The sequence below is a fragment of the Chenopodium quinoa genome, unplaced genomic scaffold (genome assembly GCF_001683475.1).
Source record: "Chenopodium quinoa cultivar QQ74 unplaced genomic scaffold, ASM168347v1, whole genome shotgun sequence".
Classification (NCBI taxonomy): domain Eukaryota; kingdom Viridiplantae; phylum Streptophyta; class Magnoliopsida; order Caryophyllales; family Amaranthaceae; genus Chenopodium; species Chenopodium quinoa.
The window spans coordinates 67641-80672 of record NW_018744046.1 but is presented as its reverse complement, the minus strand read 5'-3'; the positions used below and the strand labels follow the sequence as shown (position 1 = coordinate 80672).

General features: G+C 41.1%; 1 protein-coding gene across 1 annotated transcript; it reads left to right on the top strand.

Moving 5' to 3' along the window:
• The first annotated feature begins 1209 nt into the window (after positions 1–1209).
• LOC110690605 lies at positions 1210–1734 on the top strand. The gene has a single exon (XM_021867458.1). The coding sequence runs from the start codon at positions 1210–1212 to the stop codon at positions 1732–1734; it is 525 nt and encodes a 174-aa protein (XP_021723150.1).
• The last annotated feature ends 11298 nt before the right edge of the window (positions 1735–13032 follow it).

Sequence of the window (13032 nt, the reverse complement as noted above, 5' to 3'; positions counted from 1 at the left end):
AAAGGCTCGCCTCGACGCTATTATTTTTAATATCATGAATCGAGTACATTATTATTTTTAAAAACAAAATGAATTGAAATTATTTGATTTTGGAAACAACTTGTGTGCATTAGTCTAAGTATAGGGTCGTTTAGTCGTTTGTGTGTTTATGGAATTTCAAGTTACATTGGTATTTATTTTGGATTTATCTTTGAGGAAATTTGAATCGCTTACTTAAATAGTTTATGTTATCCAAGATGATGGAAACTGTTAGAAGACATTTCTTTGATTAAAAGCTAGTAAAATCGGGCGTTATATCTGCACGTGATTTTATAACAGACATTGTTTGGCATGCTGTTGATGTCAAAAGAAACAGAAATATGAAATTTATGGGTGAAGAACCGTGGATCATCTTACTGGCCTTAGTCCACTTACCCAATACACCTAAATATGAACAATTAATAAAAAATTATAAGAATTTAATTACACCAGATGGGTTATGGAATGTAGAATACCATATGCATGAAGGAAAATGGCTAGGAACCTTGACAAATTTTAAGGCAAACCTACATTATATTGAGATTAACTGGAGCCTACCCCCTAGACCAGTAGTTCCTGAAATCCCTCTTCAACTTACACCACAAGTAGTAGAAACCTTAAATAATCTAAAACATGATATGCCACCCTTACCACCTCCACATTTGCATCTCGACTATACATCATCTGATGACTTAGAAATACCTCACCCAAAATTACTTTGAATCTCCACCTCATTCCCCCAAACCTCATGTTCCAAGAAGTCAAGTATCTAGCCCAAACTACTTTTCAAACCGTAACCCTAGCCCATATGCTAGCCCAAATCGTAATTCTAGCTATGGCTCGTGTCGTAGCCCATCCTATAGTGAGTATAATCCCACCTTTTTGCTTGAACTTCACCAAAACCCAACCTACATGCCCAAACCTTTAGATCCTTATTCCCCTCAGCTTTCCACTGGAAACACGGGTGACGTGGTCTAAAAAGATGATCCAACAAGCCAAGAGAAAGACTAGAACTTCAAAATAGCAATTATTTAATTTCTACCATTAATAGCAAGTTGTTTTGTTTGTCTTATAAGCCAAATAGTGGCCCTTATGAATTCTTAGATACATTATTTGTTTTAAATCCTATGGCTAAGTATGAAGTTTTAATAATTAATAAAAAGTTCCATGAAGTTTTCTTTACATATTATAATGTGTATCTGTTATTCCAAGTTGTTCCGGATGTCTTTGAGAGCCGAAAATAGTAGACGCACTGGTTCCAAAGTGAGCGCTACTCTTAGAAAGCTAACTACCATTGCTGAAAACATGAGCCAACTAGTGAGTCAAGGGAACCGTAGCAACGACTTAGATCAGTTTGGGGAAGTTTTTAAGAGGGTGGCAGCTGCAAAACCATCCACTTACCTTGGAAAGGAGGATCTCACTAGTTTAGAGAATTGGATAAGGGAATTTGACAAGCTGTTTGATGCCATTAACTGTCCTGAAGAATTAAAGGTTAACAATGTTGCGTATTACTTGAGGGAAGAAGCTGACCTGTGGTGGAGTCAAAACCGGGATACGCTTTTAGAAACCCTTGACTTTGGATGGAAAGATCTGAAGAAGGCGATAAGAGACAAGTTTTACCCCGCCTACCTGAAAAAGCTGAAATGCATGGAGTTTACCAACCTAATGATGGGGAACATGAACATCAATGAATATTATAAAAATTCATTGAGTTAATGAGGTTTGCACCGGAAGTAGTGCCCACGGAGGAATTGAAAGCCCAAAGGTTCGAGCAAGGCTTGACCTTAAGCCTTCATGGAAAGTTGGGAGGGGTAACCTTTGAAACGTTAGATGAAGTCTATGGGAGAGCTGCCCACCTATATGGGATCCGGGGGAGAGAGTTAGAGAACTCAGCTGGAGGGAAAAGGAAGAGTGATGGGGGTGCACATGGAGTTGATAAGTGGCCTAGGATTGGGGAGAGTTATGGGGGAAATGGGCAATTCAACAGGAGGGACACCAAGGGAAACCTAGGGAAGGGAGATTACGGACAGGGAAATAATAATCGTGTGAATGGAAATAACACCAGACCTAAGAGAAGTTATTTTTGTAAAAGATGTGAGAAAAACCACCTAGGGAAGGACTGTGAGGGAAAATCGGTGACTTGTCATTACTGTCAGAAACTAGGGCATCGAGAGTATGAGTGTTTTACTAAGGAAAAGGATGTTAAGATGGGAAAGTCCAAGAGGCTAAAAACCCACCAAAACCACCCCAGACCAATGGATTAGCTCAGAGGAATGGAACTAGTGGCGGTGCAGGAACGACTCCTAAGGGTCGAGTGTTCGTGATGAGTCGTCGTGAGGCTGAGGCTTCTAATGATGTGGTAATTGGCACTTTCCTTGTTTGTTCTTTGAATGCTAGAGGCCTGTTTGATTCGGGTGCGTCTCTTTCTTTTGTTTCAAAATCTCTAGTCTAGAGATTAAAATTAGAGAGCCCATTTTTAGTGTCTCTAGATGTTTCTATTCCAACTGGGGAAGTGAGGAATTGTTCTAAGTTATATAAAGGGGTACCTATCACCATAGTCGGAGTAGAATTTCCTTTATATTTGGTTGAGTTTGAGTCACAAGACCTTGATATGGTTTTAGGGATGGACTGGCTGGGAAAGTATAAGGCTCACATAGATTGTGCTTCTCAGAAAGTGAAACTGTTAGGTCCAGGTAAAGTGACGGTGACCTATAGGAAGGAAGGGAATAGTTCAGGGATCAAAATCATTTATGCCTTGCAATTTCGGAACTGTGTCAGGAAGGGTTATCCTCTTTACATGTGTAGTGTTTAGGAAGTGGGAAAGGAAGATAAGAAGAATGAGAGTATTCCAATAGTTGAAGAATTTCCAGACGTCTTTCCTGATGAGATACCAGGTATGCCACCAGTAAGGGATGTTGAGTTCACCATTGACTTAGTTCCGGGGACTGGACCTATTTCAAAGGCTCCATATAGGATGGCTCCAGCTGAGATGAAGGAACTGAAAACTCAGTTAGATGATTTGTTGGACAAGGGATATATTCGACCTAGTTCTTCTCCATGGGGAGCTCCGGTGCTATTTGTGAAAAAGAAGGATGGAAGTTTGAGGTTATGCATAGACTTTTGGGACTTGAATAATGTGACAATCAAGAATAGGTATCCTTTGCCTAGAATTGATGATTTGCTTGATCAGTTAAAAGGGGCTGGAATATTTTCCAAGATTGATTTGAGGTCAGGGTACCATCAGTTGAGGATTGCAGATGCAGAGCAAGACATTCCAAAAATTGCTTTTAGGACTCGTTATGGTCATTATGAGTTCACAATTATGCCATTTGGGTTAACTAATGCACGTGCAGTGTTCATGGATTTGATGAATCGAATCTTTAGGCCATATTTGGATAAGTTTGTGGTGGTTTTCATTGATGATATCTTGATCTATTCCAAGAATAGGGAGGAACATGGGGACCATTTGAGGAAAGTATTGTTAACCTTAAGGGAACACCAGTTGTATGCCAAGCTATCGAAATGTGAGTTTTGGTTGGAAAAAGTAGCCTTTTTGGGTCATGTGATTTCTAAGGAGGGGGTTTCAATAGATCTCGCAAAAGTTAATGCAGTAAGTGAATGGCCAACACCTAAGAGTGTGTCAGATGTTCGGAGTTTCTTGGGATTTGCAGGCTATTATCGGAGATTTGTGAAGGATTTTTCGAGGTTTGCGAGGCCCATGACGAACTTGATGAAGAAGGAATGTAAGTTCATTTGGACCCAGGAGTCTGAACAGGCATTTCAGACCTTGAAAGACAAGTTAACCTCGGCACCAGTGTTAGCTTTGCCAAATGAAATGGGCAATATGAGGTGTATAGTGATGCATCGAAGTTTGGATTGGGTTATGTTTTAACGCAGAATCGGAGGGTCATTGCACATGCTTCGAGACAGTTGAAATCGCATGAGGTGAACTATCCAACCCATGACTTGGAATTACCTGCGATTGTATTTGCTTTGAAAATTTGGAGACATTATCTATATGGGGTAACTTGTAAAATCCTCACAGATCATCAGAGTCTAAAATACAATTTCACTTAGCAGTACTTGAACTCAAGGCAGAGACGATGGTTGGAGTTTATGACAGATTATAGTGTGAATAACCAATATCATGAGGGGAAAGCTAATGTGGTAGCTGATGCTTTAAGTAGGAAAACCAGTCATTCGATGAATGTGATAATTTTGCCTGACCAGCTATGTGTAGAATTTGAGAAGATGAATTTGGAAGTGGTGGAGCACGTGGAGGTCATCAAGATGTTGAATACCTTGGCAGTGCAACCTTCTATTTATGATGAGATTAGGGAAAGCCAATTGGGAGACTCGAAGTTGAAGGCGATATAAGAGAAGATTGAGGATGGACAGGTTTTGGACTTTACCGTTACAGATGAGGGAAGTATTCTCTTCAAAGGGAGATGATGTGTTCCACAACATCGTGGGGACATCAAACAAAGACTGATGGAGGAGGCCCATAGTTCTCCTTACTCAATACATCCTGGAGGGGATAAGTTGTATAAGGATATGAAGAAGGCCTTTTTGTGGCCAAACATGAAGAGAGATGTAGCAGAGTTTGTGGCAAAATGCTTAACTTGTCAGAAGGTGAAAATCGAGCATCGAAGGCCGCAAGGAATGGTTCAACCTCTAGAAGTACCAAAGTGGAAGTGTGATTCGATCTCTATGGACTTCGTGGGGGCATTACCAAGGACCAGGGCAGGAAATGAAACTATTAGGGTTATTGTGGATCGATTGACTAAGTCTGCAACCTTTATACCTATGAAAAGCACTTGGTCTATGGATCAGTTAGGAAGGGCATTTGTGAAGTTTGTGGTGAAGTACCATGGGGTGCCTACAGATATCATTTCAGATCGTGATTCGAGGTTCCTGTCTAACTTCTGGCAAAGTTTACAAAAGGCCATGGAACTAAGTTATTGATGAGTACAACCTTTCACCCCGCAATTGATTGTCAGACTGAAAGGACAATACAGACCTTGGAAGACATGTTGAGAGCATGTGTATTGGAGTATCAAGGTTCATGGGAAGATCACTTAGACTTGATTGAGTTTTCATACAATAATAGTTACCATGCAAGCATTGGAATGGCCCCATTTGAAGCCCTGTATGGAAAGAAATGTAGGAGCCTAGTTTATTGGAGTGATATAAGTGAAACCGTTGTCCTTGGGCCTGAAATGATCGAGGACACTATTAAGAAAGTCAAGTTGATCTAGGAGAAAATCAAAGCAACCCAAGATAGAGAAAAGAGTTACGCTGATGAGAAGCGTAGAGATGTAGATTTTCAAGTTGGAGAGAAGGTTTTATTGAAAATATCCCCTATGAAGGGAGTAATCAGATTTGGCAAGAAGGGAAAATTAAGCCCAAAATACATTGGGCCATATGAGATTCTTCAGAAAGTTGGGAAAGTAGCATATAAATTGGACTTACCCAACGAGTTGGAAAGGGTGCACAATGTTTTCATGTGAGTCAGATTCGCAAGTATATTCCTGATGTTACACATGTGCTAGAACCGAAGGCAATTAAGCTAGATGAGAGTTTGACTTATGAAGAAAGACCAGTGAGAATTTTGGACAGTAAAGTTGGAAGCACCAGAAACAATGATGTGAAGATAGATAAGGTTCCATGATCAAACCATAAGGTTGAAGAAGCAACTTGGGAGGCTGAGGCAGAAATGCGTAAAAAGTACCCTAACCTTTTCATGGTGAGTGGTTAAGTTACGGGAACGTAACTTCCTTTTAAGTGGGGAAGAATGTGATAGAGTTTCGCGCTTTTCTTTTTATTTCTTTAAGTGAGTCTTTTGAGTCAAGTTCTTAGGGTGTGCATGAACTTACTAAATTATAACTACTTCAAGATAATTCGGAGTATTAATTTAAGGTATTAAATGTTTCTAAGTTTCGGGACAAAAATTCTTTTAAGGGGGGTAGACTGTAATACCCCGAATTTTGGGAAAAATGTTTTAATAATTTCTTGAATTATTTAATTTGGAGCCAAAATGAATTTTAAATTTTGGAGCCAAATATAAGTATTTAATCATTTGAATAATTAATTATTTTCGATATCTAAATTAATAATATTGGTTTAATTATCTTTTAAAGGGAAATCCATATTTTTAGAAATTTCAAGAGTTTTAAAGATAATACCTAATATATATTATGATTTTTAACAAATATTCACTACTAGAAAACAGCCCATTTTAGAAGGCAAAATTCCGTTGGAAACACCCTATTTTCCGTCTGAAATCGTTGTTTCCGAAGGAAGGTGGCGTCGTAACAGCATTCATAGGAAAAATGACCTTTTCCTACGAAATTTTCGTCGTAAAGACGTCTTCCGACGGAACTATCGACGGAATTCAAGTCTCGGAAGTGGTTTTCCAGCACCAGCAAAGTTCGTCAGAAACTTCCGACGGAGTCAAATCCCTCAGAAATTTCCGACGGAAATTCCGTCGGAAACCACCGAAAAAAAAAAAAAACCGAAACCTAAACCCACCAGCCCACCATCGTACACCACCACCTTAAACCACCAGATCTACAACCTTAACCTGCCACCACAACCCAGATCCCCACCCACGAAACACCCACCACTGCAACCCACCCCCTGCCCCCACAACCCAGATCCCCACCCACCAACCCACCCCCTACCCCCACAACCTAGATCCCCACCCACAAACCGACACCACCACAACAGCCCACCCACACCAAACCAAAGCGACACCACCACAACCCCACCCCATAACCCTCGACACCACCACAACAGGCCACCTCACAACCACCGGCACCACCACACCACCACCATTACCCCAAAAAATCGGAAATAACCCCAAAAAAAACCCCCAAAAAATTCAAAAAACCAAACTTAAACAAGGAAAATTAATAGAAATGTATAAATACTAATAAATTTTATAAATTAACATTACAATTACATATACAATTATTTAGATCTAAACACAAACTTAAATTACAAGATCTACAATTGATGTTTAGGTTGTTGTTGATGAAACCGGAATGAATATATAGTGAAATTGATGTTTAGGTTGTTGTTGATGAAACTAGAATGAGCACCAAAGCAACCGAAATAGTAGCAGCCGGGAAATCTACAATTGATTCCATGCCTCGCTTCAACGCCGAACCTCAGTCGTCCCCTGCAAATTCGTTGGGAAATCTGGAGCTTAGGGCTGTGTATGGGTGTTAAAGATTCGGTGAGTGAAGGGTTGCGTATGAGTGTTAAAGCTTCGGTGAGGGGTTGCGTATGGGTGTTAAAGATTCAGTGAGGGGTTGCGTATGGGTTGCGGTGAAAGAGGAGGTGAGGAGAGAGAAAGACAAGAGGAGAAGAGAGAGAAAGAGAGGAGGAGAGGAGAGAGAAAGAGAAATGAATAGGAGGAGATGGAAAAGGGGTGGGGAGAGAGAAAGAGAAATAGAAAGGGAAGGGGGTAGGGGGGCACGGGATTCATTTAGGGTTTTGTTTTTGATTTTTTTTTTTTATAAATTTCCGTCGGAAAAGGCCTAAACTCCGTCGGAAATTTCCGACGGAATTAAAACCGTAGGAAATTAATATGTTCCTACAGATTTTTTCCCTCGGAATTTATTGCTTCCGACGCAAGATTCCGTCGGAAGCAGTACATTCCTAGGGAAAAAAATCCGTCGGAAAATTTCCGAGGGATTTTCCGTCGCAACGTATGTTTTCCAACAGATATTTTTGACAGACCAAAATTCCGTCGAAATTTTCGAATTTTCCAACAAAATATAAGTCCGTCGGAAAACGGCCTATTTCTAGTAGTGTTTAGTTTTGATATTATCTAAAATATTTATATATTTGTATAATAACTTGATTTAAATATCAAATTCAACTATTTTATCCATTGAAATATGATTTTCGTTTTTAATAATAATAATAAAAAAATATCCTTGTTGATTGTATGTTTTAGGATGTCATTTCTCAACCTTCAAGATTTCTTTGATTTCTATCCTTACTCCTCCAACCAAATCAATGGTAATCCTATTTTCTTCTCATCTTTTTCACTTGATTTTTCACATAAATTAACTTAGGCCAAATTTTATCCAAATTCATTTAAATAACCCAAATTTATTTTGTTTTCATACCAATCCTACACTCTCTTGAACTCTATCTTCTTCACCCTTAATCACCTATAAATAGACCTTTAATACTCCTCTATTACTCACACCAAAAATCAGAAATTTCTCCTCTTAATTCAATCACTAATACACGCCCCCCATTTCCTTTCCTCTTCCTTCATTTCTTGCTCCTTCTTTCCTCCTTGCTGCCACCGAACAACCACCTCTGCCGCCACCTGCAAACACCACTGCCGCCACCTTTTTCTGCCACCAATTGCCACCCACCGATTGTAGGGATTTGTTGCCGTAACCTGCTGCCACAGGTGCAGTAGCACTTCCTTCTTTTCACCCTCTTTTTGTTGCCACAAGCTTACAAAACATAATGATTTCCATGATTATTATTACTTATACTATTATATTAAAGTCATTCTTTTAAGAAAGGACGTGTATTATTTTGATACTGACGTTGCAACCATAATACTAGTAGCACTATTTTAATACTAACATAATTTGTGGTTTAAAAATAAACAAGGGTTAGTTTTTAGGTAGTCCATGCACTAGTAGAGTATTAATTATGTTTGGGTTTATTTTATTAACATTATATTAATTAAAGTTATTTTATTGTGTAGGAGGATTCCCTTTATCGTGGTCAAGCATAGTAGTCGTACCTTAATTTGTTCTCGTGATCAAGGTATGTATAGGTGGCTAGGTCCCTGATACAACGTATTGAAAGCGTGTTTTATTTCAATAATTGTTAAATATTACGATAAGTTAAAAATATAATTTTTATGACTTAAAGGTTTAATCATTAAAAGTGTTGTTCAATTTAATAAAAATTGTTTATAAATTATTTGATTTCATGTTATTGAATTAAAGAAATCTATTTAAAATTTGCAGCTCATTATGGGCCTGTGTATTTAAGATTTTATTGTCCTTCTACTCGGGACTGGTTAAGTAAGACCATGAGCTTTGTATGATCTGGTCTTTCCTCGAGTACAGTTTAACTTGCTTGGAGGGTGTGCACACTTAGGTGAGGAAAATTAATTTTGGAAACTCGTCAAAAAAAAATTCTATTGGTTTGGGAAAGTTTCTATTAATGGACGTTACTACTTTTGGAAGATTAAAATTTGGTAAGGCTAATTTTGAAAAGTGACTTTTGGCAAGTTTGAATTGGAATAATTATTTCAAAACCATGTTTGTCTAATAAAAGCATTTACATGCCTCGCACTAATATGTACTTAGCGTTTTTGCTAACCCGTTTTCCTTTTTGTTTTGGTTCGCCCTGTTTACCATTATTGGTAAGCAGTTTTGATTTCAGGTGTGAATTGAAGTTGATCGTGCGCGTACTTGAGTCGGGATTGGGATCACTTAGTTAGGAGTTTATTCATTCATGAGTCAGACATGTATTATTTGGAGTATTATTTCTTTTTCAAACTATATAATGTAGTTATTACTTTTTTTATAAAGTCAATTATTTTTCCGCTGTCATTATTAGTAGCTAAAAATCCTTACGTTTTCACGTGGCGATAATACGCCCGAGTCTACCTCTACGGTATTTTATACATATAAATATAATATTTACGTAGAGGGAGATTTGGGGGTGTTACAATCTGTCACAGTGTGGTTGACAAAATAGATCGGTTGTTGGATCTTTTCTTTTTCTCTCAACAACACTACACTGATCGTGGCCGGACTAACCGCCACATATAAGTACAAAATCTCTCCTTTTGCTGGTCTTGCCAGTGTTGGGAGATGAGCCAGGTGTTCTCGGAGGTGTTGAAAGGTTGTCTTCTGCTCTTCCTCCCATATGAGCTCTTTTGATTTTGGGAGTTTAAGCGCTTTGAAGAAGGGAAACCCTTTAACCGAGGCCCTTGAGATGAACCTGGACAGGGCAACCATTCTCCCAGTACGACGCTGAACGTCCCTTTTTGTCTTCGGCTCGGGAAGGTCGAGAGCAGCTTGTTTTTTGGCAAGATTGGCATCAATCCCTCTTTTGCTGACCATGAAGCCGAGGAAATTTCCTGACTTCACGTTGAAGACACACTTCTTTGGATTCAGCTTCATCTGATGCTTTCTCAGAGTGGAAAATGTTTCGGCCATGTCTGTAGCATGGTCTTTAGCCTCTTTGCTCTTGACGATGGAATCGTCAACGTAGACTTCCATATTGCGGCCTTTTTGTTCGGCGAATACTTGATCCACCTATCTCTGATATGTCGCTCCGGCGTTTTTCAAGCTGAAAGGCATCATCTTATAGTTATACACCCAGGCACTTGTAACGAATGCCATTTTTTCTCTATCATCGGGGTGCATGAAGATCTGATGGTACCCAGAAAATGCGTCCATGAAACTAAGCAGGGCATGGCCACTTGTCGAATTGACTAGTTGATCGATTCTCGGCCATAAATAAAAGTCCTTCGGACATGCCCTATTTAGGTCCATGAAGTCAACACACATTCTCCAGGTTCCGTTAGCCTTCTGAACCATCACCACATTAGCCAGCCATTCCGGATATTGGCAAGGTTCGATGAACCCCGCATCTAGAAATTTTTTACTTCGGTTCCGATGTCGTGGTTCTTCTGGGCGGAGTAGTTTCGCTTCTTTTGCTTAACGTTAAGCTTGTGAGAGATGAGATTCGGATCAATCCCAGGCATATCAGCTGCTGAGAAAGCAAACACATCTCGGTTGTCTCGAAGGAGTTGGATTAGCTCAACCCGGAAACTCGGATCAAGTCCTTGTCCGATGCTGACACATTTTTCGATGTCTCCTTTGGCCAACAGTATTGATTTAGTTTGATCGTCTAGCTCCATTGATTTGGAGCCAGACCCTTCGGACTCGGGCCTACTGCCAATATCAGCAGACCTCCGTGACTTCGGCTGATCTCCTTCTAAGTCTTTTGGCCTAGCCGAAGAGCTAGCCTTTTCGATCCCCAAAGATGCTCTTTTAGATGGTGATCCCTGAGCCGAGGCACTTAAACCCTTAGGCCTTTTGGTACCTCGCTCGTTTTCATTTCTTCCTCATCATCCTTGTCGTCGCGACGACTTTTGGATGGTTTGAGGTGGTTACATCTTCAATACTCTTTCTGGCTGCCAAAGATTTTTTCGGAGTGTCCTTCATCTGAAATGTATATCATCGTTTGATGGTACGTTGAGACGACTCCTTGCACTTCGTGGATGAGGGGTCTCCCAATAATCACGTTGTACACCAATGGGACATCAAGGACCCAGAATTCGGTCATGATGCACCTTTTAGCTAGGCCTCGTCCTAGGGAGAAAGGAAGGAGAATCTTCCCACTAGCGTATGAAGAAGAGCCGTTGAATCTAGTCACCGGGCAGGGAATTGGGGTCACGTTCTTGCTCTCCAGCTTCAGCTGGTCAAACGCCTTTCAAAAAAGGATATTTGCCCCGCTGCTACCGTCCACGAGAGTTCGGTAGACGTTGCGGTTGGCGATCCCCATGATGATTACCAACGGGTCGTCATGGGGGTACACCACCCCCCTACAGTCTTCGGTTGTGAACGTCATGTTCGGCGTCAAAGATTGTGGTTCTCGGAATTTAGCATTGTGTATCTGATGGGTCAGGCCCCTAAGATGGCACTTCAGGGCGTTCCGAGAGACTCCTCCAGAAATGGTGAGAATGTCGGGGTTTCCCCCTCCATTTGGCTTGTCTTTCTTTCGGAGGAAGTCTAGATCTTGCCGAGAGTCTCTCTTGGCTTTCTTTTCTTCGCGGCGTTCCGCGACATATTTCTTTAAGTAACCTTTATGAACCAGCTCTTCGATCTGGTCCTTCAGCTAAAGGCAATCTTTGATGCGATGCCCACTAGATTCGTGGAATTCGCACCATTGATCCTTCCCGTTCTTTTGATACCATGAAGGAGGTGGCTTTGGCTTCATGAACCTTCCCTCATCCTTGTTCGTGCTAAAGATTTTAACACGTGACAAGGTGAAGGGGGTGTAAGATTCGAACCTCCCCATGTAGGAGGCCTTGTCCTTCCTCGGCTCGGCGGTCGAGGGAGGTTCTGAGGCTTTTGCCTTCCTTTTCCTCGACCCTGAAACTTCGGTTGGTTGGCCTCTTGGCTTTACAGCCCCTGATTGAGACTGTGACTTAGTCTTGTTCCATTCCTCGGCTCGGATAAATTTATCCAAAGCGTCGAGGGCTTCTTCTAAGGTTTATGGTGGATACATGACCGTGAAGTCCAGCAATTTGCCAGCTTGTAGACCATTCCGTAGTGCGAATACGGCTAGGCCCTAATCCAGACTTGTAATTCTGGATGACTCGTTGCTGAAACGAGTCAGATAATCTTGGAGACTTTCGTCTTCCGACTGTTGCAAGCCCATCAACTCTGCGGTTGTTTTCTCTCGGCAGTTAGCCGTGGAGAATTTGCTCTTGAACTTGTTGGAGTGGTCGTTCCAACCCGTTATAGAGCCTTCCTTGACCCCCATGGTGATCCACGACTAGGCAACACCTTTGAGGGTTGTAGGAAAGTGTTTGCACCAGGTATATTCGGACTTGGGGTTAAGGTACATATGCCCCTCGTAAGAGGCTATGTGGTCCTTCGGGTCCGAAGTACCGTCATAAGGGATGTGTGTCGAAATTTTGACCGTCGGCACATGTTCCTGCAATATCCACCTCTGGAATGGTGAACTGGTGGGAACCATCATGGCCTTTCCCTTCTGCCTCGCCGAAGGAACTTCACTTCTCCCTCTCAAAGAGGTGGAAGTGAGGGGTGTCCCCTCGCGTGACATTTCAGGTTGAGACCCTTTGGGGTAGATGAGACGACTATGAATGCCTTCCTCCCTTCCGCCTAAGCGCTCGTGAACGCTTCGGCAGGAAGCATTATGACTGTTCGGGGAACTTTAGAATTTCCAAAGAGACCGGAGTCCCTTCTTAGTTCCCGTTCAGCC